General features: G+C 49.0%; 1 protein-coding gene across 1 annotated transcript; it reads left to right on the top strand.

Annotated features, from left to right (window-relative positions):
- On the top strand, positions 1-26911 carry BPIFB4 (BPI fold containing family B member 4). The gene is made up of 16 exons (XM_019972814.2): positions 1-119; positions 1093-1155; positions 1564-2083; positions 3048-3152; positions 3900-4043; positions 5247-5310; positions 5774-5834; positions 6848-6939; positions 8733-8936; positions 10228-10281; positions 12875-13045; positions 15336-15403; positions 17423-17465; positions 20147-20210; positions 22611-22687; positions 26581-26911. The coding sequence occupies exons 1-16, from the start codon at positions 14-16 to the stop codon at positions 26602-26604; spliced, it is 1860 nt and encodes a 619-aa protein (XP_019828373.2). The 5' UTR covers positions 1-13; the 3' UTR covers positions 26605-26911.
- The last annotated feature ends 242 nt before the right edge of the window (positions 26912-27153 follow it).

The raw sequence follows: 27153 nt of genomic DNA on the forward strand, positions 1-27153 counted from the left end.
AAGCAGTGCCAGCATGTGGACGGCGTGGTGTGTGGCTGCTCTGTCAGTGGCGGCTGTGTGTGGTGTCCGCCAAGATACAAACACCGTCCTCAGGGTTACCAAAGACGTGCTGAGCAACGGTGAGTCCAGTCCTGCAGAGAGTGAATGGTGGCAGGCGGCGGGTAGGGAAGTCCAGCCAACTCTGAAATTCCCAAGCACTCTCTTGTTCACTGGCAGGTTCTACATCAGAAGGATGGGTGGCTTCTCTCTGGGCCTTAGTTTCATCTTTTCTGTGAGCTCCCACTTCCTCAGCACTTGCTAGGGGCCAGGCACCATGCTGGGGAGTGTATGCTTGAGGCAGTAGAAAGCAGCGATTAAGAACTTGCGTCTTGGAGTCAGCCTTCCTAGAGTTCAGATATTGGCTATATGACCTTAAGTCCATGACTTGAGTTCTCTGAGCCTCAGTTTTCTCATCTGTGAAGAGGGTGTCATTATGGTCCCCATCCTGGAGGACTGATACAAGAATCTGATGAGATGAATGACCTTTTGAAAACTTAGCACAGTTCCTGGTTCATAGAAAACACTCAAAAGTGGGAGCTGTCGTTGATCCTGCCTTCAGTTCTTGGGGGTCTCTCTTTTGTCATCTGGCAAATGAGGACATGTCCCCTGCCCTCATTCCTGTCTAAAGCTGTCATAGAATGAAAAAAATGGGGTCATTTCCTCAGTGTCACGGGCCTCAGTTTCTTTATCCATCAAATGGGGACAATAATTCTGGCCTTGACTGTTTTCCAGGAATAAATTTGAATAATGCACGAAGAAGTAGGGTTTTTTTGTTGTTGTTGTTGTTTTTTACACTGTAAAGTGTGGAGTGCTTGGAAGGAAGGATCATGAAGAAAATCTACCCAGGTTTGGCTGAACAATGTTGAAATCTGGTTAATATGTGAGAGGTCAAAGCCAGCAGCTAATGAGTTCACGGGGATGTCAGGGCTGGTCAGGAGGAGCCTTACCATTCGACCTCAGGAGTTTACCAGTGGGAAAGGGGACTAGGGAATGAGCAGTGCTGGGGACCGGAGGGGGAACGAGCCTCTGAATGAGACCTTTGCTTCTCCGCAGCCATCTCGGGCACCTTGCAGCAAAGTGATGCTCTTCGCTCAGCCCTGAGAGAGGTGCCCATGGGTAAAGCTGGTGGTGATGGTGGTGGGCCTCTCCTGGGGGGTCTGCTTGGTGGAAGTGGAGGTGGTGGGGGAGGTGGTCTTCTGGGGGGCCTGCTTGGTGGCGGGGGTGGAGGGGGTGGTGACCTGTTGGGCGGAGTTGGAGGAGGCTTATTGGGTGGCGGCAGCAGCAGTGGTGGGGGGCTCCTGGGTGGCGGTGATGGGGGGCTTTTTGGTGGTGGGAGTAGCAGTGGTGATGGTGGGCTGCTGGGTGGTGGAGGCCACGGTGGTGGGGGGCTGCTGGGCGGTGGAGGCCACGGTGGTGGAGGGCTCTTGGGTGGCAGTGGTGGTGGTCTCTTGGGTGGCAGTGGTGGTCTTTTGGGTGGTGGCCGACATCATTACGATGACTACAGACGCGCTGAATTCCCCCGAGGTGTCGGTGGTGTTCCCTACAATGACTTTCACGTCCGAGAACCGCCCCCAAAGTATACCAATGGCCACCAGCTGGGCGGTAATTACAAGTATGGTCACGTCGAGGCCAATGACAACACTGCTCAGTTGGGGGGCAAATACCGATATGGTGAGATCCTTGAGTCCGATGGAAGCGTCAGGGACCTCCGAAGCAGCAACTACCGCAATGCTGAGAATGCACACGGCAGCCACAGGGACCGTGGGCAGTACAGGTCTGCTGAAGGCGCAGCGCCCGTGGGCAGACTTCACCGGCGAGAGTTGAGGCCTGGAGATATCCCGCCTGGTGTAGCCACTGGGGCACTGGGCCCAGGCGGTGTGCTGGGCACGGGGGGCATGCTGGCAGCTGACGGCATCCTAGCAGGCCAAGGTGGCCTGCTCGGCGGAGGTGGTCTCCTTGGAGACGGAGGACTTCTTGGAGGAGGGGGCGTCCTGGGCGTACTTGGCGAGGGCGGCATCATCAGCACCGTGCAGGGCATCACCGGGTAAGGAGAGGCTGGGGTCTCCCTGTCAAGCTCCCTAATGAACTCTGAACAAGAATAATCACCCCCAGGGGCCTGGAGTTGGAATAAGGATGGTCTTCGGTGTCTCATACACTTTAGGACCTGGCCTCAGGACTGGACGTCTTGAGTCTTGTATGATTTGGGATCTTGCTGTTAAAAGTCCTGAGTTTGAGTCCCAGCTCAGCCTTTTAGATTAGCCTGTGACTTTGGGCCATTCTTTTCCTCTCTCTGAGTCTCATTTTCCTCCTCTGTAGAATGGTCATAGTAATATAGTCGAGGTGGAAAAGACCCAAGATTGCGCATACATATTATAATTTCAACTATGCTCAGCCTCCTCCTCATATTCACTATTTAATTTGACCAATATTTAGAGTACCAACTACATGCAGGGTGCTCTATTGTCCCCAGGGGCACGACCTCATGGTGAGCCAAGACAAGACACATCTCTTGTCCTGATGGAGCTTGCAGGCTGGTGGGTTATATGGCATCAATGAAGAAGCCTGGAAACAATTATACACTTACAGTGCTAAGAAGTTCATGAAGAAGTGAGGAGGTGTATAGTGGAGAGATCAGGGGAGGCTTCCCGGAGGAAGAAAACCTAGAGCTGAAATCTAAAGAATGTGTGGGAAGAAACCAGGCAAAGCCGGGCAGGGACAGGCAGAAGGAGTAGCATTTTTACATGAAAAAAAAAAAAAAAAAAAGATCCAAGCAAATACATGGAAATATAAACAATAGACCTCCAGGCAGTGGGAGATTGGGTCATGGCATATTTTTTGCCTTTAATTTTTCTGTGTTTTCCAAACTCTATCCACGAATCATAGGTCTTTCTAGAGCTGAGAAGAATGAATGGGGCGCAGAGGAGGCGGGTACAGGGAGGACGGTCCCTGGGAGTGGGGTGCCGGGCACTGGAGATGGCAGCCCTCTCACTGCTCTTGGTCCCCCGCAGGTTACGCATTGTGGAGTTGACTCTCCCTCGGGTGTCTGTGCGGCTCCTGCCTGGCGTGGGCGTCTACCTGAGCTTGTACACCCGCGTGGCCATCAACGGGAAGAGGTGTGTGCCCTTGGTTCCAGAGGGGTCCCTGACACCCTACATCCTGGCTGGGAGATCTGGGGCAGGTTATTTCTCCTTTTTGTCCATAATGTGGGGACTAAAAGACCTGAGGTGTCATCAGCACGCACGTGGCTTATACCTTTGGGCTCAGGTCATCTCCTGAGCAGAAGGCAGTGAAGGCAGCCTATGCAGAGGTTAAGATCCTAGGAGGTTGGAGTCTGGGGGCCCCTTGGGTTCAAATCCTGACTCTCTTTTAACCCGTGTGAAGTCAGGCCAGTTCTCCTAATATCACTGAGCCATAATGTCTTCGCCTGCAATGGGCACAATAAGACTTATCCTTTCCCAGGTGGCTGCAGCCACTGTGACAGATGGTCTCCCTGAATAGTGTCTGCCAAGTAGTTGGTGCTCATTAGAGGACCTCAGGTGGTGGACCTTTGCACTGATTTATCCCCATGGGAGGAAGTCATACCTACAAAGCAGTATGATGGGGTGGTCGCCTTGGAAACCAAAATTTGGACATAGGTTCATTTATTGGCCTCTGTTCCCAGCCTTTGAAGCTCTCATAAGTGGGGATAGATTTGTTCACAGATGACTTGAGGGTCCAGGGAAGCCTTCTGGTTTGGGACCCCAGACGTGAACCAGCAGCATAGTAGATGGCAGGAACCGCCAGGGCAAAGGCCAAGGCGCAATGCGGTGGTTGGACGTTGACTCACTGTCTCCCTGGTACCATGGTCTCCTCTCCTCTAGTCTTATTGGGTTCCTGGACATCGCAGTGGAGGTGAACATCACGGCCAAAGTCCGGCTGACCATGGACCGCACGGGTTACCCAAGGCTGGTCGTTGAGCGATGTGATACCCTCCTGGGAGGTATCAAAGTCAGGCTGCTGCGAGGGTGAGTACCAGTGGGCTGTGGAGTGCCTTGACAGATGGTAGAGTGATCTGTCTTTGGCCAATCATAGTTTAGAGCAGAGGCTCTGGAAGCAGCCTGGGGTTCAAACCTCTTCAGCTTCACTATTGCTTGCTGTGTGACCTTGGATAGCTCTGTTGCTCTCTCTGAGCTCCACTTTTTTTATCTGTGAAATGGGGGTCATTTTTTCCCCTTTGGAATTAAGATGGTGAGTGTAAAACACCTAGTGAAAATCTGGCACATTTTAAGAGTTTATGTTACTTGAATAACATGGGTATTGTGTTCAATGGTGCTCCAACTCACAGTGAAATTTCCCGGTTGATGCTGTTCCTGTGATCTTAATCAGATGTTGAGTTTTTTCTATTACACTCTACTCACAAACTGGCAGAGTGCACACCTTGTGTCCAGAGGGGTTTTCAAGTGTCTGGATATTGGCTGGTACGCTGCCCCCTGATGATGGTCTCTGATGAGGGCACATCAGGGCTACTCAGAACTGAGTTCCTTTCTTTTCATTCCCTGGCCCTCATCTTGAGAGATCCTTGTTCTTGGTCTCTCTGAAGCCCCCTAATCCTTCCTCTCCTGTCTCATCAGTTTCTTTCTTATCCAGCCCTCATGTTATCTAGACTGTGGGATCAGAGAAATTCACTGATGAAGGGACAGGCAAATTTGCATTTGAGCCCCAAATTTCCTATTCATGTGGGCTTCTCTGAGCCTTTCTGCTCCAGGGTGGGTGGAGGCAGAAAAAAATCAGCCCCTGGTGTTCTGGTGAGATGAGGAGGGGGAAGGATACCCAGAAACTTCACAGATTTTTAATTCACATTTTCACAAGGAAAAATATCTGGTGGTACATTGTTCAAAATATAAAATGATAAAAAGGCATGGCCCCCTGCCTCTCCATCTCCCATCTTCCCCCTTCCCAGAGAGCTCTCCTTGGTTATTTGTTTCTTGATTCTCCATCCAATTTTTTTAAACAAATGAAGCAAGCATGAATGTAAATTTCATCCCCCTCTGTCATTTTAACACAAGTGAGCACATACTGGAAACACTGCTTTGTACTTTTCTCTCATCATTGGTCTCTTGGGAGAATTTTCTGTGCCAAACACAAAGAGTTTCCTTTTGCTTACCTTTACATGGTTGTGTAATATTCCACCGTTTGGTTGAACTGTCATTGATTTGCTCTCTCTTCAGGCTACTCCCCAACCTTGTGGACAACTTAGTAAACCGAGTCCTGGCCAATGTCCTCCCTGACTTGGTAAGAACCCATCCCGGGACCAGGAGCAGGAAGCACAAACTTTCCCCAGAGTGAGGGCCCCGTGCAGCCTCCATTCCTGGAGGCACACAGGTGACCCAGAAGGAGAGAGGGACCCAGGGGGCTGGGACTCGTCCCTGGGGGTCTGAAAAGGGCCCTAAGGAATGCGGAGGGACAGATTGGTGAGGGGATAAAGAGGTGAGGCTTGAGATATATACAGTCCTTGGTTGGAAACCCAGCTCCAGCACTTCCAAGCTGGGTGGCAGTCACATCACCTCTCTGAGCCTCAGTTTTCTCATCTGTAAAATGGGGATCATGAGAAAGCCTTCCCCACAGGGCTGCAGGGAGGACAGGGCCACGCACAGAAAAGCAGTCAGTACAGTCGCTATTATCATTGTTCTCACTTGTGTACCATCCCCCACGCCCTGCGCGGTCACCAGGATTCCATGCCCTTTCTCCCCTGCAGCTCTGCCCCATCGTGGACGTGGTGCTGGGCCTTGTGAACGACCAGCTGGGTCTCGTGGACTGTAAGTCCTTCCTTTGTTGCTTCATTCAATCAGCATCTTCTAGCACCTGATCTGGGCCCAGCCCTCTGAAGGGACCGGGGACACAGCAACGTCTGGGAGGAGGGCCCTGTGTGGTGCATGCTGTGCTGTGTGTCTGACGCCAGGGGAGAGGGGCTGCCTGGCCCTTCCTCTTGTCCCTGGACACCCCACCCCCCCGGCAAGCCCCAGAGGGAGGAGCTTCCTGCTTGGACCCCCAGGCGCTGCGGCTCTGGATGGTGTTGGGACGCTGGGTTTCCAGCCCCCAGGCAGCGTGTGGACTTGGAGAGGCTCTTCCCAGTTCCCTCATCTCTAAAATCAGGGAGTTGGTCTTAACCCCTAGAGAGACTGGAGTGACTATCACTAGGTTAGGGAGTGACAGATGCCGTGGAGACCGTCCAGGTCTTCAGATTCAGTATGTGACACTCACCCTTGAGCCAGGATTTCAGAGTAAACATTCCTGAAGGCAAGTCTGCCCCATGCGGTTGTCCAGGTTGTGCACTCCATGATTCCAGGGTCCTCCATCCAGATAGATCACAGCATAATGGTAGCACCTGTTGGGCGGTGCACAGTCTCTACCACCGTACAGGGTTGGAAGAGCCCAGAAGTTAGGGCCGTTTATCACAAGCAGTCAGAGAAATGCCAAACTCAATTAAGCGCCACGTTGTGGAGCCCCATAATTTCTTCCCAGTATAGCACTTCACAGTTTACAAAGCTTATCAGTATGTAGAATCTCATTGCCCACCCCCAACCACCAATATTGTCTGAGGAGTTCTATTAAGCTTATTTTACAGGGGAGGAAATGGAGATTCAGAGAGGTGCAGTGTCTTGACCAAGATCACACAGCAAGGAAGAGGCAGAGCTGGGGTTTGAACCCAGAATGCTTGCTCTTTCCATGGTGTCTGGAGCCAGAACCTTGCTGCCCACTCCCCTCAGGTCACAAAGAAGGTGTCTGGGTGGGTGGGGGGAGCTTCCTGTGACCCCACCTTTGCCTGCAGCTCTGATTCCTCTGGGGATACTGGGAAGTGTCCAGTACACCTTCTCCAGCCTCCCGCTCGTGACTGGGGAATTCCTGGAGCTGGACCTCAACGTAAGTGCCTGGGCTCGGGTGGGGGAGGTGGCCTTCTCCATACAGGCCGAGGTGTGAGTGAGGACCCCACCTCCCCTGATCCCTCACCCCCCGGAGCCCCCCCACCCCACCCCCCACCATCAGGGCTGCTGCTGAATGCCTGGGAGGCAGCATTTGAGCAAGACCTTTTCCTGCTTGGATGAGGACCTTCAAGAAGCTGTGTTGGGAAATTCAGTCACAGCCAACACTCACCTAGTGCTTGCTGTGTGCCAGGCACATTCCTGGAACTTTATGTAGATTAACCCCGAAGCAGGCACTCTTACTGAGGAAAGGAAGACACAGAGAGGTTAAGCCACCTGCCAAAGGTCACACAGCTAATAAATGTGAACCCGGGCTTTGAAGCAGGCAGTCTGGCTTCTAGCTGTGGGTGCTGCTGCTATGCGCTTGGGTTTGTTGGAGGAGGGAATCTGGCTATTTGTGTGCTGGTAAACATTAACACCTGATTCTTCATGGTTGTTTAAAAAAGTCCTAATTTGTAATGTTTGCTGATTTCCATGGTGTAAGTACCCCTACCCTGACCAATTTCAGGCTACTAACATGACTCACTAAACACAGGGTTGGAAAGACATGCCTGGAATTGGCTCTTATGAGCTGATGCGAACTAGCTCAAGCACACCACTCAATCAGGCCCGTAACTGTGCACGCGCATGCACACACACACACACACACTTACCCTGGGCTGCACACACACAAGTGCCTTCCACTTCCTGCATCAGACACAGAGCATGCACACCCATGCCCTCAAAGACACAGCACACCTGTGCACACATATATGTGCACACGGAGTATATCCACAGGCACAGAGGATTCAGGAGATGTTTATCAGTTAGCTGCTGTGTGCCAGACTCTGGACTGGGACTGGTGGTAAACATAACAAGATCCCTGACTTGAGGGAGGTGACCATCTACTGGAGTGGATGGGCCATCTAAGAATCACTCAAACGATTAGAGACCTTGAGCTCTGCAAAAGGGATTCCTGGTCTATCAGAGCCTAAAGCAGGGGATATGATTTACCCAGGGAGGTCACAGAGGACTCCCTGGAGGAGGTGATACTTGAGCTGAGACCAGCCAAAGGAGTGGGACAGAACAAAAGAAGAGAGTGTGGGAGGAAACGGCAGGCAGGAAGCACCTACAGATGGTAGGGGGGCTGAGGTGGAGGTACAGATAGACAAGACCCTGGTGGCTGCATCGAGGAAGGGGGTGAGAGAGGCAGAGTGACTCCAGATGAGGCAGACCGCACAACAGCTTTTATGCTATGGAGAGTAGTCTGGCCTTTAAAGAGTAGATACTCTGGTGTATATGGTACAGGTGCATCAACTTGCTGCATTGCTAGTGGAGGGCTCTCATTCTTCTGTTTCAAATATATGGCACTGAACCATGGCTTAATTATAACTGGTCATAGAGCAGGAACTGCAAGAGATGCTTGTTGTTCAGTCACTAAGTCGTGTCCGACTCTGTGACCCCATGGACCGCACAGCACATGAGGTTCCTCTGTCTTCCACTATCTCCTGAAGTTTGCTCAAATTCATGTCCGTCCAGTTGGTGATGCTCACTAACCATCTCATCAAGAGATGCTATTCCATCACAAATTGAATTTTTGGGACCATACATGAAAGTCACTCAGACCCAGTGGGTTTAACCAAGGAAGGCTGCCTGTAGGCAAATGCAGGGATTCATTTCAGCCTTCAGCCCCTCTCCTCCACTCTTCTCTCTGCACCCCTCCCCCTGTGACCTCTTTCTTCTCTACTTCCCCAGACTTTGGTTGGAGAAGCTGGAGGAGACCTCATCGACTACCCACTGGGGCGGCCAGCTTTGTCTCCCAGGCAGAAAATGCCAGAATTGCCCCCCATGGGTGACAACACCAACTCCCAACTGGCCATTTCTGCCAACTTTCTGGGCTCGGTTCTGACTCTCCTGCAGAAGCAAGGGGCCCTAGATATTGACATCACCGATGGCATGGTGAGTGAGTCATGGCCCCCAGGAAGGGGCGGCTGGGCAGTGCACAGCCCACTGTTGATTCTCTCTAGTGCCCAGTGTCCTGGGAAATGGCTTGAAAGCAAAGACTATGGACAGTTCACCCCTTAACTCATGACACTAAACAACATTGAAACGTTGCTCCCTATCCAACTCTACATAATTTTATTCCAAACCTTAAAAAAAAGCATAATATAAATCCATATGTCTGTATCTCAGTACAAGTGTTTTGAATCCTTTTGCTTGGTAAACATTGATAGTGCATAACTAAGAGACATAAGAATTAAATATCACCTTTAGGTATGTTCCAGAGTCATTTTCTCTCCAAATCTTTTCTTTTAAAACATTTCAAGCCTTCATCAAAGCTGCAAAATAATACAATTAATGTCATAATATCCTTCACCTAGATTCACCAGTTAATATTTTGCCACATTTGCTTCATATCCATCCATCCACCTATCTTTATCTGTCTGTCAATCTATCTATCTGTCTATCTACGTATCCTGTATCTGCTGTTGAACAGCTTGAGTGTTTGGAGTTATCACATTTTGTTCCATAAAATTCAGTGTGTATCTCTTAAGAACAAGAGTTTCTCAAAATAACCCCGTCATGTGCCTTATGTCAACCTTGACTCTACCAAGAGGAAAGTCTCCGTTTGGTGCCAGTATGATGTGACCCTCTCTTAAACTTTTGGGTGTCCTCTTTTAACTCAGGGAGAACAGAACTCCCCCCTCTACAGACAATGGTATCCACGCACAGTGAGGTCATTGTTTTGTTTTTATTGCATTTAGTTTTACAGATGCCATCACCTTCTGTCAAGTGGTACTGGCTTTCCATTTCTTAGTATTTGATACTTTTTAAAAGTTAGTCATTTAAGGAAGATATTAGCTAAATAATAGCACAGGTAGTTCGGGGATATGGCGGCATCATGCACTTGATGGACACTGGGTTTCACACCTGGACCCGCTGATGTCCATCTTGTTTTCATAAAGACTCACATTTTTAGAGGAGAAAGGTTCAGATCTTGCCTCCTGCCCTGAGAAGTCCTGTCTGTGGAAGCTTCAGCGGCTGCCCCATCCACTTAACCCCCAAATGGCTACCTCACTCTGCATGGTAGCCCTTATTGGACCTGTGGGGCCTCCCCAGAGGCCTTGAAGGGAGAGGACATGCCCCCACTGGTTGTCTGAGAGGGGCAGAGGTTTAATCACTGTGGTGGCAACTCCTGTCTGTCTCCATAGCCTCGGGGACCCACACAACCCTTCTTCTTTCCCTGCAGTTTGAAGAGCTTCCTCCACTCACCACGTCCACACTGGGAGCCCTGATTCCCAAGGTACGTATGGGTGGTGCCTCCCCTCGCCTTCAGCCCCACGTTCCCTTTCACTGTCCCAGGAGCTGGGCAGGAAGGGAAGACACTCAGCACTAGGGTGGGTGTTCCAACCTTCTCCCTGCGCCTTGAAAGTACAGTGAGAAAGGCTTGGAGACCAGACCCCCGGGGGTGTGTGGGCGCAGAGGCTGAAGTGGAAAGCATCTGAGCTCTAGCCGTGGACAGGCCTGCCCAGATCTAATCCCAGCCTGGTCACTTCCTTGCTGTGTGTCTTTGGGCAAGAGTCTTAATATCTCTGAGCCTTAGTTTCCTCTTCAGTCAAAGGAGGATGCTAATAGCTATTACACAGGTTCATCCAGGAGGGTAAAGGAGATGATGCACATAAAGATACTGATACCGAGCTTGGGGGTGGGGGTTGGAGAGCATGGAGGCCTAGAGGGAAAGAGCCACATCTTTGGAGCAGACAGACATGAATTTTATTCCAGCTCAGCACATCCCAGCCATACTTCCTTAGGCAAATGACTTCTCTCTGAGCCTCGGTTTTTTCACCTGGAAAAACGGGCAAAAATGCCGACCCGACAAGGTGACCGCAGCTCTGGGATTTGAATCTAGGCCTGGAGTAGGCATTTGATAAATGTTAACTATGATCGTTCTTGTTAACTTATTATTATTATTTTTTAAAAAGAGCAGATGCAAATGCAGTCTTGGATCAGCTGCCATACCCAGTTGGAACAAAGGCTTTTCTGATCCCAGTTCTCTTCCTAGCTCTGGTTCCAGGCCTGCTACCCTGCACCTGGCAGCAAAGAGCTTCTTACATGGTGTTATACAGTTGCCAGGGATTTCTGTAATTGACAGCCATTTTAGACATTTTTCATCTCCTGTCTACCTGTCCCATCCTGTTCTGGGTGGAATTCAAAGGAAAGGAAACTGCGCTCAACAAATGGTCACTATCGCCCTCGTGTGGTTGAAAGCTGAATGGCAGGGCACCATTAATGGCACAAACCGTGGCATTGCCAGGAGGCAGGCGGGCCCCTCAATCAACTGGACCTTCATTTATTGGACCACTTCTTACGTGCACTGCACTTTATGGTTCGTGAAAGTTGTTAAGAATCCACAGTTTCATGTGGTTTTAATCCTCCCCCCATCCATGGGACCAGAAGGGACGAGAAACCCAGTTTACAGCTGGGGAAACCAGCTCAGAGAGGCCACACCATGTGGCGGCAGCCCAGCTGAGCTCAGTGAAGCAAAGACTCAGGCCATCCTATGGCGCTGGGCCTGTAGCAGGGAGGGAATGAGGCTAGACACGGAGGAATGTCTCCTGGAGTTACCAGGAGACGCTTGACCAGAGCCAGGATAGGTATCCTGAGCTTTCTGCTGCTGCGGAGAGAATTCAGGGTAACCTCTCAGGGTTCCTGTGAATGGAGAGTTGTGAATTCTTGGAGATTCTGCATGTTGGGGTGGAGGTGGTTGGGACACCAGGCCCCTCTGTGGAAATATCCTGAAAACCCTTTTGTGAAAAGCCAATGCGCCTAATTATCAATTTGTTGAGAGGCAATTTGCCCAAAGATGAATCCACTGAGTGGTCAATTGGTTATATTTATTAGATTAGCTGTTAGATCAAGAGTTTTCCAGTAGAGTTTCACCTTGAATGTGGTCAGGAAAATGAACGCCTTCTTAGGATCAGGACATATCCTGCTGCACTGGATATAGAAAAGCTGATGTTTAGATTGGTTTATTTTTAAAGTAACTTTGGGACTTTTTCCATATATTTATGTTCACTTAACATATTTAAGAAAAATGTTCCTTAAACTTTTTTGGTAAAGCAGTTATTTAGTAAATATGAGGGCTGGTCTTTTGATGACTGGTCCCTTTAGCCAATTTGAAGGAATCAGTGAGCAGCGAACAGGCTCTGATCCCTCCCACCGTGTGTCTCCAGAGGCCCCAGCAAATCCAGGTGGGTGGGGCAGGCTGTGCCTTGCTCTGGGAATTTCACTGCGAGGCACCTGGAATTGTAGACTTTCTCATTCTAGGTGGGGCATCCGGAGTCAGTAGGAAGCGAGAGAGGCCCTGGGCTCCCGAGTCACACAGACCTGGCCTAGAATCTCAGCTCTCCTGTTGGCTTTGGACAATTTACTTGATGTTCCCCCTCTGAGCCTCAGTTTTCTCATCTGTAAAACGGAGAAGAAAAGCAACGTATGGAGTTGTGATGAGTCAATGAAATCATGAATGTCCAGCACCAAGCTCAGTGTCCCTCTCCCAATCCCACCTCCCCAGCCCCCCAGGACCCTACCTCCCTAAGGACCAGGTTTAGAGCATTTCCACAGTATCTGTGTCAGGTATTGGGTTTGAAGCTTTGCTGGCATTACATTGAATTCTCACGATATCTCTTTGTGAGAGGCTTGGAGAAGACAGCCCCTGGCCAAACCCCACAGTGGATGGAGGCTTTGCATGTGGTTTGTAGGACTCAAGCAATATTGCAGATTCTGAAGGGATCCAGTGTGGGACCCTCTGCTGTGTGCTTAGAGGTTGGCTGATGACCCCCTGAGTCCCCCCTCCACCGTGGATGGCCCTGCTCACCCCACCTGGTGTCTGTCCACAGGTGTTCCAGCAGTACCCCGAGTCCCGCCCCCTCACCATCAGGATCCAGGTGCCAAACCCACCTTTGGTGACGCTGCAGAAGGACCAGGCGCTGGTGAAGGTGTTTGCCACCTCTGAGGTCATGGTCTCCCAGCCCAATGATGTCGAGACCACCATCTGCCTCATCGATGTGGTAAGTGGGGGTGGGCGGTCTCCGGGAGTCTGCAGACACCTTCCCATGGTTCCCACCACAGTGACTATGAGTTGGATTTGGGGGCCAGATGACCTGATTCAAATCCAAGCTTTAAGGGCACTTATAGCTGTGTGACCTTTGGCTTGATTTTTTTCCCCCATGGCAGTAGCAGCAGGGCGTTAATGAGATGCTCAGAGAAGTACCAGAAACACCAGAAGGAAGCCACAAGTGCTGGCTGGTATTATTCCCACAGGTTGTGTACCACACCCTATGGCAAAGCAGTCCTCAGTCAGTCATTCAGCAATATTTATTGAGCACCTATGGAGAAGGAAATGTCAATCCACTCCAGTACTATTGCCTGGAAAATCCCATGGACAGAGGAGCCTGGTAGGCTACAGTCCATGGGGTCGCAAAGAGTCGGACACGACTGAGCGACTTCACTTACTATGTGTTATGTTTTCTACTAGAGGCTGAAGAAAGGGGAACACGACGGATGGTTCTGGCTTTCTTGCCCCTGGTACCCACGAGGGAAAAGATACAAATACAACAGCTTCCAAAATTATTTCATAGAGGAGAATCCTCTTAAAATGATGTTACTCCTTTGATCGAAATTTAAACACTGCCCATCCTCTATCGTTCATAAAGTCCTTCCTGAGCATCCTCTGGTCACCTTTTAGCTCCTCGGTGTTCCTCCAACATGCCAGGCACAGTCCCACCTGGAGCCTTTGCACATGCTGTTGCCTCTGTCTTGAATGCTCTTCTCCCAGACATCTGTGTGGTTCACAGCCTGGCTTCCATCTGATCTAACGTCACCTCCTCCGAGAGGTCTTCCCAGACCACCTGTCTCAAATGCTCCCACCACTCCCATCTCTCTCTCTGTCTCCCTTGCTTTATGTTGCTCATAGCCTTAATGTGATATTATTAAATGAATTCATTGGTTAGTTTATTACTGGGCAGAGACACAGACCATTTTATTCACTGTCGGATCCCCAGGGCCAGGCGCAGAATCTGGTACACAGCAGGTGTTTGGTAGATATTTGTGGAAGGAATGTGCTCAGTTGTGTTGAGTGCTATTTCCCCCTCCTTGGTGAAAGTTTCAGGCTCAGGCACTTAGGGTTCTGTCCTGTCTGCTGTATCTTCCCAGTCTCTCCTCCCAGGGCTGGAGACGTGGTGAGCCACCTCTAGTCTGGGAGGTGGGTGTTCTCAGCTGGAGCACACATGGAATCCACACTGGGCATTGTCAGATGAGAAATTGAAAGGGCTGATTCTCTCCCAGGAGTGGAGATGGCTGCCCCTCATCCAGTCCCCTGTTGATTTGTCCCTACCTTGTGGGAATTTTTTTTCATCAATAGCCCACACATTTGATCCAGCTCAGAACCCTGCCATGACCCCACTGCCCGCTGGATCAGCCCTGATTCCTCTCCAGCCTATGTTGCCCTGCCTGGTCTGGCCCCACCCCAACTCCAGCCTCCAGGAGTCCCCTCCCTCCTCACACTCTGGTTTTCTCTCTGTCCCTCTGCCAACCCCTTTCCTGCCCTAGCTCTAATGCACACGCCCTTCTCACTGCCTGGATCATTCTCACACCCTCTTTTCCATCTGGCCAATTCGTACGTACCCTTCAGGCCTCAGCTCAAGTGCCATTTCCCCAGGAGGATTTCCCATACCTGGATAGGTCTCTGCCATATAATCCAGTGCTCCTGCTTCTTCTCCATCATCCTAATTATTGTTTTTACTAATAGCATCACCTGAAATTGCTGGGAGCTTCCCTTTCCTCACAAGACAAAATTGTTTTATTTTATTTTGGGGGGAGGGGAGGGCCAAGAAGCAAAGAGGGATCTTCTGACAACAAGGCTTCTGCTTAGAGAAGGGGATGAGTCTGGACCTTTTATGCTCTCTATTGGCGGGGGCAGGGGGGGGGCAGTTATGACTGACAGTGATGATATCCAATTGCATTTACAACAACTGTTCTGAAGCAGGTCTCTTAGGCTGCAGGCCATGCCCGCCTCCTCTGAGACAGCTCAGAGAAACTCAGTAAACATCCCCGACTCCTGTGCCAATCATTGGCTTCCTATGACTGTTGTCTTTTTGAAGAATGTTCCTCCAGCCTTTGCTGTGACTTACTTGTGAACAACAGTTAATGCAGGCAATTTATGATTCCCAACTCCTTCCCTCCAGAGGTGGGGAAAATCCATTACATTGGGTGTTATTGGGGGTCTCACAGGGAGCCCCCAGCGAGCAATGACCGCTGTATGATGGCAGTGACATTCCATTCACCTTCCCTTTCCTCCAGGACACAGAACTCTTGGCCATGTTTTCCGTGGAGAATGATAAGCTTATGATTGACGCCAAGCTGGACAAGTAAGAGGGTTTGCTGCTGAGGGTTCTCGCTTCTCATAAAGACTTCTTTGGCATTCTTATGTCTGGTGCCAACTCACAGGGAGGGCTTAGAGGTCTCTGGACTTGGCTGCTGGGTAAATCCAAGGGACGGCACAGGGGAAAATGGGCCGTAACTGCCAAAACCACTGGCGTGAGCAGGGCAAGGAGGGTGGAGCCGAGAGCCTCGCGGAAGGACCTGCTGCCAACAACAGCATGGGCAGTAACGATACTGCAGCTGCCACTGCACCAGCTGCTGGTGGTTAGCCGGGCTCTGTGCTGGCTGCTTCTGTGTCTAATGCCATTCAGCCTTGCAGAAGCAGGGCTATTATCTTCCCATTTTAAAGAGGAGAAAACTAAGACTCAGAGAGGTGGATTTATTTACTCAAGGAAGGCACAATATGAGAACAGAGCGTTTGCGGGGGGCGGCTGTGAGCCAACCCACGTCTGTCTGATTTGGAGCTGTGTCGAATGGTTACAAGCACCAGCTGTGGAGCCAGCAGTATGGGTTCAGATCCTTCCATGACCCCCGACTGGCTGTGTGATGTAAGCCAAGTGACCTTGCCTCTCTGAAACTCAGTTTTCTCATCTTAAAATGGGCATCGTTGTCTCCACCTTATAGGACTCATGATAATAGCTGTTATTTATTGGATGCTTTCTATGTGCCAGGCATTGAGCTAAGCCTTCAAGGTGTCTTCATTCATTTAATTCTTGACATCAGCCTATGGCTGCAAGGGTTATTATCATTGTTATTATTGTCTTCAAGGGTCCCACTTCAAGACAGATGAGAGTGTATGTAACACTTGCAGCGTGTGCCTAGTTCATTGTAAGGTTTTTGTCTTTTACAACAAATATTTATCAACCTCAACAGTGAGAGCTACTCCTACTGTGATGCTAATTGGAGCCATTCAGGAGTATCTAACGAGGTCTGAGACTGAGGCCTGGAAGGGGAGCAGGGGGCAGCCGTGGGGAGAGCTGGGGGTTCCAGTCAGCGAGAGCAGAGCCGGCAAACTTCCAGGGGCAGGAAAGAGCTTGGGTGTCCTGGATGGAGCAGTCGTGGAGGAAGGAGGGATAGGAGGAGAAGTTGAGAAGGAGTCCTACGTTCTGAAGCAGAGTCTTCTCTCCTGAGAAGCCTCTATTGTTCCACATTGGTTTCTCTCCCACCTAGAGGCTAGTGGCTCCAATGTCTCTTTGCCCATGAGCAGATCTGGTCCAGCCTCTCTCAGGTGGGACTGCTGCTTTGCATGTGAGATTCAGGTGCAGTGAGACTGAAGCCCTCACAATGCAGAGAAAGACCTTGAACCCAGGCTCGGGCCTCCCTGCTCAGAACAGCACAGCAACCATGAGTGCTGCTCAGGGCATGAGTCCGGGGCTCCCTCTCCCAGCTCTGTGGCCTTGGCCGGTTTCGTGGGAGCCTTTGGTTCCTCCTTCGTGGAATTCCTAAAGGATCTTGCCAGGTAGTGATGATGCTCATGCGGGCATAGCACCCACCGGGTACCAGGGGTGATTCTATGGGATTTACTTGAATTACCCTATTTAGTGCTTATAGACACCCACTCTGCAGAGGAGGAAACTGAAGCATGGGGAACTTAAGTACTTTGCCAAGGACACATAGCTGTGATACGAGCCTTATGCACATGTCATCGTGTCTGGCACATAGTTAATACTCTGTAATGGAGACCAGCCCTACTCATATTAACTCCCCCAGATCCAGAGGGGCTCCCTGAGGATGTTGGTGGACGGTCTCCTTACACTAAAATGTGAGCCTCTTATGATTCTCGGCAATTGCTACTTCTTTCTTTCTTTATTTGGCTGCACTGGGTCTTTGTTGCCGTCCACCGAGAACTCTTGGTTGCAGCATACAGACTCCTAGCTGAGGCATGTGGGATCTAGTTCCCTGACCAGGGACTGAAACCGGGCCCCCTGCATCAGGAGCTCAGAGTCTCTGAGTCACCAGGGAAGTCCCAATAGCTCCTTCTAACGAGCTGTTTTCTTCATCTGCAGGACCAGCCTCAACCTCAGAACCTCAAACGTGGGCAATTTTGATGTAAGTACCAAGCTCAGGCCCCAGAGTCAAGTCTGGGAATGGCACCCTGTGAGGCTGGCTGGGGACTGGGATGTCGGTGAATTCCAAAGCATTGATAGGCTGTCAGGCCTTGTTTTACAGATGGGAAAACTTGAGGCCCACAAAGCAAGTGAGGGGCATGGTCCTGATTCACAGCTCCTTCTACCATGCCTGTGGTGTCCCATTCTAACTGCCCCCATGGGGATCACTTGGCCCAAATCCTCCACCCCAGGGTGGGTGGCAGTTGGGGCAGCCATGACCTTTGGGACCTCTTCCTTCATGGATTGGGGGATTCAGCTTTGCCACTAACTCTTGTGTGACCTTAGCTATACCTACCCACTCAGCCTATTTCCTTGTCTGTAAGGCAAACAGGTTTGAACTTCTTTTGAAACCTCCACATTCTAGAATTCTGCCTTTCTAAAGATCCATGAATCTGAGACACTTATATTCTAGAATTTGTTTTTTTTTTCTTGTTTTTTTTTTAAATTAAATTTATTTTATTTTATTTTTCAACTTTACAATATTGTATTGGTTTTGCCATATATCAACATGAATCCGCCACAGGTATACACGTGTTCCCCATCCTGAACCCTCCTCCCTCCCCATACCATCCCTCTGGGTCGTCCCAGTGCACCAGCTCCAAGCATCCAGTATCATGCATCGAACCTGGACTGGCGACTTGTTTCATACATGATATTATACATGTTTCAATGCCATTCTCCCAAATCATCCCACCCTCTCCCTCTTCCACAGAGTCCAAAAGACTGTTCTATACATCAGTGTCTCTTTTGCTGTCTCGTATACAGAGTTATTGTTACCATCTTTCTAAATTCCATATATATGTGTTAGTATACTGTATTGGTGTTTTTCTTTCTGGCTTACTTCACTCTGTATAATAGGCTCCAGTTTCATCCACCTCATTAGAACTGATTCAAATGTATTCTTTTTAATGGCTGAGAATTTGGTCCTGTTTCATCAGTTTTTTCATTCTTGTGTCCCCCACTCCACCTAAGACTTTGAAAATGCCCATTTGGCGTCGCAAAGAGTTGGACACGACTGAGTGACTGAACTGAACCGACTGATTTTATAAATTGACAATGAAATTGATGCTTGCTTTCTGGGGCAAGTTTGGGTGAGATTTCCACTTATGCAGAGACAGTCATGGAGCTTTTCTTGTCCAAACAACTCATAGGATTGGTATCATCAGCTTCATTTTATAGATGGAGAGATTGGTACCCAGATAGGGGCAGTGACGTGCTTTACAGCTGGTTGGGGCAGAGCTCAGACTAGAATGGAAATCTCTGGATGCCAAATGGAAAAAGACACCAATACTTAATTGGATATTTAATAAATATTTCTGGAGCAATAGAAATTGACATCAGGCACTACCTTAACCTTTTATTTACTTATTTATTTTGAAATCAAGCCTTTCTCCATTGATTCTCAAATCAAACTTATGATGTGGGTGCAATTATTGGCCCACTTTCCAAATAAGAGAGTCAAACACAGAGAAGTTAAGCGACCCTCCCAAGGTCACAGAGCTGGTAAGAGGCAGTGTGTTAGTCATTCAGTCATGTCCAACTCTTTATGACCCCATGGACTGTAGCCCTCCAGGCTCATCTGTCCATGGGGATTCTCCAGGCAAGAATACTGGAGTGGGTAGCCATTCCCTTCTCCAGGGGATCTTCCTGACCCAGGGATTGAACCCGGGTCTCCTGAACTACAGGCAGACTCAACAGAGCCACCAGGTAAGAGGCAGTGCTGGGACTTGAGTCCCATGCTCTGTCACCATGGTATCACGTGGCACCATGCCGTGGCAGGTATTCTACACGGAAGAGCTTATGTTTGGTTTGGACAAGTACTCCCTGAGGTAAAGATTGCCCACTCACATTTTCAGATGTAGAAAGCAAGGTTTAGAGAAGTGAAGAGCAGTTCTATGTGAAAAAGGGCTTCCCTGGTGACTCAGAGGTGAAGTATGTGCCTGCAGAGCAGGAACCATGGGTTCAATCCCTGGGTCAGGAAGATTCCCTGGAGCAGGGCATGGCAACTCACTCCAGTATTCATGCCTGGAGAATGGATGGAGGAGCCTGGCGAGCTGCAGTCCATGGGCTTGCAAAGAGCTGGGCACAACTATAGCATGCACACACGCTATATGAAAAGGCTCAAGGCCAAGCGTTTTACATGATCTGCTCCTAATCCTCACTGCTTCCTTGCAAGCCGGACTTGCTGGCCCATTTTACAGCTGAGGAAACTGGGGGTCAGAGAGGTGAGGGAAGCTGCCTGGAAGTCCATGGAAGCTGAGCTGGGGTGGGGACCTGAAGTGCTGGTCACAAAGTGCAAGGGCCTTCCAAGCCACCAAAGGCCCCGTGCTCTTTGCCCTTTGGGAGGACCTGATCTCCCTCAGTCTCTGCCTCACCATGAGCCTTGGGCCAGCACTTGCTGGGAATTGGACCTCAGCCTGCGCATCTGTACAAGGAGCAGGTGGACAGATGTGCCTTGGGGTTGGTGGTGCTGGAATCACAGGGGCTCTGGCTGCAGCTCCCGGATTCTTCTAGAGATGCTCTTCGGCTTCCTCTCCAGCCACAGGGCTGGGGTTCGGGGTGGGGGCTCAAAGATCCCTTCAGACCTGAGCGAATCTCTGCCTTTTCATTCTTCCTCTGCAGGTTGGCCTCTTGGAGGTGCTGGTCGGGAAGATTTTTGACCTGGCATTCATGCCTGCAATGAATGGTGAGAGAGGGTGCCCCAGGGTGCGTGGTCTGCGGATCAGGGGGTTACTGGTTTGTTGGGCATATTTGATGCACAGCTGTTCCACCTCAATAGCATTCCCGAGACCTTCACTCTAAGCTTATTTATCTCAGCCTCTAAATGCAAATATTGCCCCAAGATTCCATCAACTTATTTGCTGCTTTTGTTGTATTCTTTCCCTGCCCCGCCTTATTTGACTGATTTCTCTGATTATTTATGTGAACTTCTGATTATATGTGAAAATTATGTGTGTGTACATTTTAGAAAGTCCAGAGAGGTTAGAAAACAAAATCTCACCTCCCAGAGGCGATTAATCCCAATATCTGGGTATACTTCCTTCTAAACTCCTCTTTTTTTGGTTTTTAAAATTTTTATATTTATTTTCATTTGGTTTCTTTTCAGTTGTGGTAAGATATATATATATATACATATATATATATATATATATATATATAACATAAATTTGCCTTCCTAACCATTTTTAACTTAATTCACATGGCTGTGTTCCTGACTTATTTTTTCTGACTTATCTTTAATTGTGTATTTATTTTTACTTGCACAGCGACCACATGTGTATTTTATTAATGTAAAAAGTTCGATCAGTACAGACAGAACTAAAGTTGCTGTTACCAATATTCCCAGCCTCCTAACCCCCTAGACAGTTTACATAGTCAGTGAGAGGATTTTCTTGCCCAAATTTATAAATAGATCAAACAGCCTGGTGCCTCATCTCTGTGGTTCCTTGTTGAGCCCTGGGGCCTCTGGAGGTTGCGTCAGCTGCTCCATCAAGAACCACAGCCCTCAAGCTGTTATCAACCAGGGTTCTTGGCCCCCTTAATCAATAGAAATTGATCAGGGGCCAGACAAGAAATGCAAGCAAGGCTTTACTGGGGTCCCTGCTGCAGCAAGGGGGGAGCAAGAACAAACAACAGGTTCCCTTGCTTACTGTCTCCCTGAGTGGAGCAAGCTTGTTTCTTATATGTGGTGAGGGTAAGGGTGGTCCAGTGGTCAAGCTGGAGGGGTGACCTAAGTGGTTTGTCCACCCCTTAGGTGGTATCGTGTGTACAGGGCATGTGCAGTACCATGCTTGTGTTTCCAACCTCCTCTTCTTCGGTCCAGGCTCTTCAAAAGAGGCAGTTAGGTTTTCGGTTTATTTGTATCTTTTGTCCAGAATTTGCCCCAACTCTTATTTTTAGTCCCATACAGTTTCTTTGTATTTTCTTGCTTGAGGAGAGGTGTGTCCAGGTGCAAGAATTGCAGCAAAGGGCCCCAGGTCCCAGCTTGTCTCATTGCTGCTGGACCCCAACCTCTCTCTCCCCACTTCTGCATCCTGGAAGATGGAATGAAGAGGGGTGGCATCAACTGTACCAGCTCAGTTCATTTGGAGAACTCTTGATGTCAATCAGACATTTTTTCAGGGGACTGTCACCAGAGGAGACTGAATCAGAACCACAGAAAAGCGCTGGTCACCAGGCCCATGCTCATTCCCTGGTAGGAGAGGATGATGTCAGGAGATGGATGGGGCTGGGCTGACCTGGGAGCCAATAGATGGAGAGGCTCTCCTGGGCTTCACCACTAGGAGGTGCTGTGAACTTGACAGCAATTCCCTCAATCCCACTATACTGCGATTTACCATTCTCAAAAGTGAGAGGTTGGGTTAGATCTATGATTCCCAAAAAGGGTTCTGTAGAAAATCAGTCCCACAAGATACTCTGAGAAAAGGGTTCCGTGACCAAGCAAGTTTGGGAAATACTGCATAGGTTCCTCGGGGGTAGATTCACAATGTCCTTAGTCCTCTGAAAAATCCTGCTGGAGTCAGAGGACTAAGTCCTGTGTTTCCCACCTGCTTCACCCCCTTTCCTGGCTCCCTTCCTTCTTTCTTTCTAGAATGTTAATCAGCAGGTCTGCTTAGGCTCTGATGATCTAGACCTCCACGGAGGTCACTTGTTGGGTCCCATGTATTTCCTTCCGTGCCTTCATTCAGCAAACCTCTGTCTCCTCCTCTGTGCTCCACCCAGGTCTGGGTGATGCTGGGGACACAGTCCTTGCCGGAAGAAACTCACAATCTGGTGGTGGTGACAGATGTGAAGACAGGGCATTAGTATGCTGTGGTTTCCGAAATGCAGTTGTTCGGAAAGAGTGGCAGGAGCACAGGGTTGCTCAGGCTGGTGGGTAGGAGACCTCACAGAGGTGGCATCAAAACAGAATTTCGGGGAATGCTCAGAACTCAGCAGGCAGGCAACGCTGAGGCTGCGTGCTCCCAGCACAAGGACGGGCAAGGACAAAGTCCTGGAGGCATGAAAGACGTAATACTGGAGGCTTCGGGAAGGTTGCTGCCTCTTGGCCACGCTGATTGTACCTGATCATTTTTTTCCCCCACAGCTGTGCTGGGCTCCGGTGTCCCTCTTCCCAAAATCCTCAACATCGACTTCAGCAATGCAGACATTGACATCTTGGAGGTAAGGGGAGATTAGAGCTCTGTTCTGCCTTCCTCTGCAAACCCAGGAATTGGGAGGAAGAAGAGAAGGGAAGGGAAGGGCAGGACAATAGCAGCCTCTACCTTCAAAGGATGGGGCTGAGGGAATAAGAAACAAAGCTGCTAGGAGCCTTAAATGAAGCTCTCATCACTGCCCCCATCTCACAGATGGGAATACTGAGGCTCAGAGCAGTAAAGGGCTTGCCCAAAGTGAAAGTGTGACATAGTTCATCAGAAATTTTTTTATTGAGCACCTAATATGTGCCAGACAATGCCCAAGGGGCTGAGGAAACAGTAGTGAACAAAACCCCTGGCCCTTGCAAAGCTTCAACCAGTGGGTAGATGGGCCTTTGGGAAAATATTCCTGAATAATTGTTAATTGGAATCATGGCAGGTGCTATGGAGGGGATCTTGTTACCACTTCCAAAATACACATAAGTTCAATATCTGAAATTTAAAAAATACAAAAAAGATGAAACAAACACATGTTTATCTTCCTAGATATATTTGCAACCCAGAAATTATCTCTTAGAACATTTTGTTATTTTTCATTCCAATCTCTCTGGAATTTTATTTTTAAACATGGCTTGACCAGGGGGTCGGTCAGTAGAGCACTGGAGTTGAAGAATAAGGGTCCTGGCATCCACTGGCCTGGGTTTAAATCCTGACTTTGTCAGTTTCCAGCTGGGTGGCCCTGGGCCTCAGTTATCTCCTCTATACAAAGGGGCTAATCATAGTGTGTATCTACCGGGCTGCATTTAGGATAAAAGAGGTTCTGCACATAAGGGGCCTTGTACAGCCCCTGGTGCAGAGTCAGCATTCTATATGTGTCTGTCATTATCAGCATCACTGTAATAAAGAAGGTGCAGTGTACATCCTGGTGCACAAACTGGTTCTGACTCCAGGATTCAGTTCTTTAGAACATGATCCCTGAACATGATCCCAGATTGACGAAGTCCTTTTCAAAAGGTAGCACCTATTTGCATAGCCACCAGCTGTGTGCCGAGAGCCCAGCTCCTCACACTCATGCCAGGCTTGGGCCTCCTCAGCCCAGGGGACAGCCCACCCCACCCCCCCCACCTTTGGGGAAGAGTCAAGAGAGGTGGCAGTGACCTTGAATGGGCAATGTGGGTCAGACGCCGGCTCTGGGCCATCCTTGGGGGCACCAGTCGTGGTCCCTTCTCTTGAGCGCCTGCAGGACCTCAGCACTACTCTGAGCCTCAGTTTCCTCATCTGAAAATGGGGAACACCACCACCCACTTCACGGAGTTGACAGTGAGAGATTAAATGAGATACAGCATTTCAGCGTTAACAGTCATCATTCACTTGTTGAAAATGGGTTAGGAAATGTGAACAGCATTGGCAGAAATTTATTGTCCCCATCGTCACCACAGTCATCATTTCTACCATTTACTGAGCACATGTGGTGCGCCCTGCACTGTCTTATATGCATTTGGGCCTTTCCAGGGCTCCGGTCAATGTTGGCCTCACATCGTAGGTGAAGGACCTGCGTATCAGAGAGGGTAGGCCACTTGCCCAAGGTCACTCAGCTAGTGAGAGGCAGGATTTGCACTGAAGTAACAGAGATAGCTCAGACCAGGGGTTTTCACCCGAGATTGTATTGCAGCCCACCTCCCCAACCTGAAGGGAATTTTAAAATGTGTAGGGATGAATTTTCTTTCCTAAATAATCATGCTTGAGCATTTTATATCAAAATAATTGGGTTGGCCAAAAAGTTCACTTGGGTTTTTCCGTAACATCTTATGGAATAACCCAAACTAATGTTTTGGCTGACTCGATACATATTATTTTGTTATAAATTACTTATCTTTTATTTCTTCTGTATATTCCAGTAAAAGAATTATACTGGCTTTTAAAATATATGTATCAGTAAATTATGTAATCTATGAGATTCATTTCAGAGTAAAGGAAGTAATGAAGTCCTATAATCAAATGAAAAATGGGTGTTGGGTCTGAAAGGTGAAAAATCACTGGTTTAAAGAAAGATTCAGAAAAAAAGAGAAAGACTCAGAGGCTCTTGTAGGCTCTCTGTTGTTCAGTGGCTCAATTGTGTCCGACTCTTTTTGACCCCATGGACTGCAGCACACCAGGCTTCCCTGTCCTTCACCATCTCCCAGAGCTTGCTTAAACTCATGTCCATTGAGCTGGTAATGCCATCCAACCATCTCATCCTCTGTCATTCCCTTCTCCTCCTGCCCTCAATCTTTCCCATCATCAGGGTCTTTTCTCAAGAGTCAGCTCTTTGTATCAGGTGTCCAAAATATTGGAGCTTCAGCTTGAACATCAGTCCTTCCGATGAATATTCAGGATTGATTTCCTTTAGGATGGACTGGTTTGATCTCCTTGCAGTCCAAGGGACTCTCAAGAGTCTTATAGGCCCTCTGTAAATGGTAGCTATTCTTCCTTCTTCTTATTAGGAAAGGAAAGTAAAAGTGAAATCCCTCAGTTGTGTCCGACTCTTTGCGACCCCATAGACTGTAGCCTACCAGGCTCCTCTGTCCATGGGATTTTCCAGGCAATAGTACTGGAGTGGATTGCCATTTCCTTCTCCAGAGGATCTTCCCAACCCAGGGTTCGAACCTGGGTCTCCCGCATTGTAGATAGACGCTTTACTGTCTGAGCCACCAGGGAAGTCCTTCTTCTTATTACTACTACTAAATGGGTCTAGCCATTTATTTTAACTTTTTATTTTAAAATAATTTTAGACTTATAGAAAAGTTGCAAAAATAGTACAGAGAGAGTTCCAGAACACTCTTCACCTATCTTCCTCCAGTGTCAGCATCTGCTGTAGTCCAAGTACAACGATCACAGTCAGGAAGTTAACATTAGTACAGATCCACAGGCCTCACCTGCCAGCTTTCCCACGAATGTCCTTCGTCTGGTTCAGGATCCGGGCTTCCACTTCACAGTTGGTGGTCACACCTCCTTAGTGCCCTTCAATCTGGGACGGTTCCTCAATTTTCCTTGTGTTTTGTGACCTTGACATTTCTGATGAGCTGGGCTGGATTTGTGGGATGTCTCTCAATTTGGATTTGACTGATAGTTTCTCATAATTAGATGAGGTTATGCATTTTTGGCAAGAATGCTGCCAAACAATGCTGTGCCCTTGTCAGGGTACCAAGTCAGGGCCCGTGACGTCAGCATCTCCTTCCCGGAAGTGTTCAGCTTTGCTCTTGTGGTTAAGGTGGATCCTGCCAGGTTTCTCCACCAAGTTGCTACGTTCTCCCTTTATAACTAATCAATATTGCATGGGGCCTAAACTTCAACACTATGCAAATATTCTGTTTCTCACCACACTTTTTCCACTACTTTTGTCGTTCATTAATGATTTTTGCCTTCAACAGTATTACTGTGCTGTTTGCCTGAATGGTGATTTTTTTTATCTCTACAATTCCTTTCACACTTACTAGTTGGGGTTCTGCTGTAAAGAAAAGTTACCCCTTCTCCCTCATTTATTTATTAACTCAATTACTTATACCAGTATGGACACATGGGTATTCATTTGTGCTATGAATTAAGTCTGTTGCTTTTATTATTGTTGTAGATCTTTTTAATTATGAAAACTGGAGTTTGGAAGAGTTTGGAGAGGGGCTCAGGCCTGCTTCTCTTTATTTGGAAAAGAAGGAAATGAGGGGTAGGGTGGGAAGTGTCTTGCCCAAGATCCCCTGCTCACAGCAAGCTAATGGACACAGCCAGGGTGATTCTCAGGCCCCTTTGACCCCAGCTGTCTCCACTGTTCAGAGTTACTGCTGCCGAGAAATGCGACTGGCCTGACCCTAAGGCAGGCGGCTGTCTGCTGAGCTGTAGCCAGAAGCCACCCCATTCACTAACCAGCTCTGTGTTCTGCCCTCTAAGGACCTTCTGGTGCTGAGCACCTGAATGACAGAGGCAGAGATGCTGCTACAGCCTGGGGAGAAGCTGGAACCAGTCCTGGAAAGCCTTGGCCTGACACGGTCCCCAGCTCCAAGTCTCTTCAGCTCCTCAACAGGTCCCTCTCCATCCCTCCAACCATCTTCTCACATGCCACTGCCGTGAGAAAGGGTCCAGCCACTGCCCGCATTGACGAACAATCCCATCCATGGTCAGCCCCCGGCAGGGGCATAGAGTTCTCCTAGAAGACAGAGGCCTCTCAGACTCCACGCCAGACCCCAAGCTGAGAACTCTATGCTTTCAATAAAAGATTCCTCTTTCCCTGCAGTTGGGGCGAGTCTCCCCAAAGGACCCTCCCTCAGGGTCTGGGTGTTTCTTTCCTTGTTCGAGACTTCACGGGGGGCATCTGGCAGATGTAGCTACAGCCTCATGAAAGATGGTTCAGTCCATTACTGAAAAATGCCTGACACCTCTGAGGACCCTGTGGATGGGCAGGGGGGGACCTTAATTCAGTTCTCACTGCCTTCTTCAGCTCTCAGCTTGGCTGATCTCTCATTC

Source organism: Bos indicus, chromosome 13 (genome assembly GCF_029378745.1).
Source record: "Bos indicus isolate NIAB-ARS_2022 breed Sahiwal x Tharparkar chromosome 13, NIAB-ARS_B.indTharparkar_mat_pri_1.0, whole genome shotgun sequence".
Lineage (NCBI taxonomy): Eukaryota > Metazoa > Chordata > Mammalia > Artiodactyla > Bovidae > Bos > Bos indicus.

Coding starts and splice junctions, on each gene's coding strand:
- BPIFB4 (XM_019972814.2), top strand. CDS start 14: ATGTGGACGGCGTGGTGTGTGGCTGCTCTGTCAGTGGCGGCTGTGTGT. Junction 6,940..8,732: donor TCCTGGAGCTGGACCTCAAC/GTAAGTGCCTGG, acceptor CTACTTCCCCAG/ACTTTGGTTGGAGAAGCTGG. Junction 10,282..12,874: donor TGGGAGCCCTGATTCCCAAG/GTACGTATGGGT, acceptor GTCTGTCCACAG/GTGTTCCAGCAGTACCCCGA.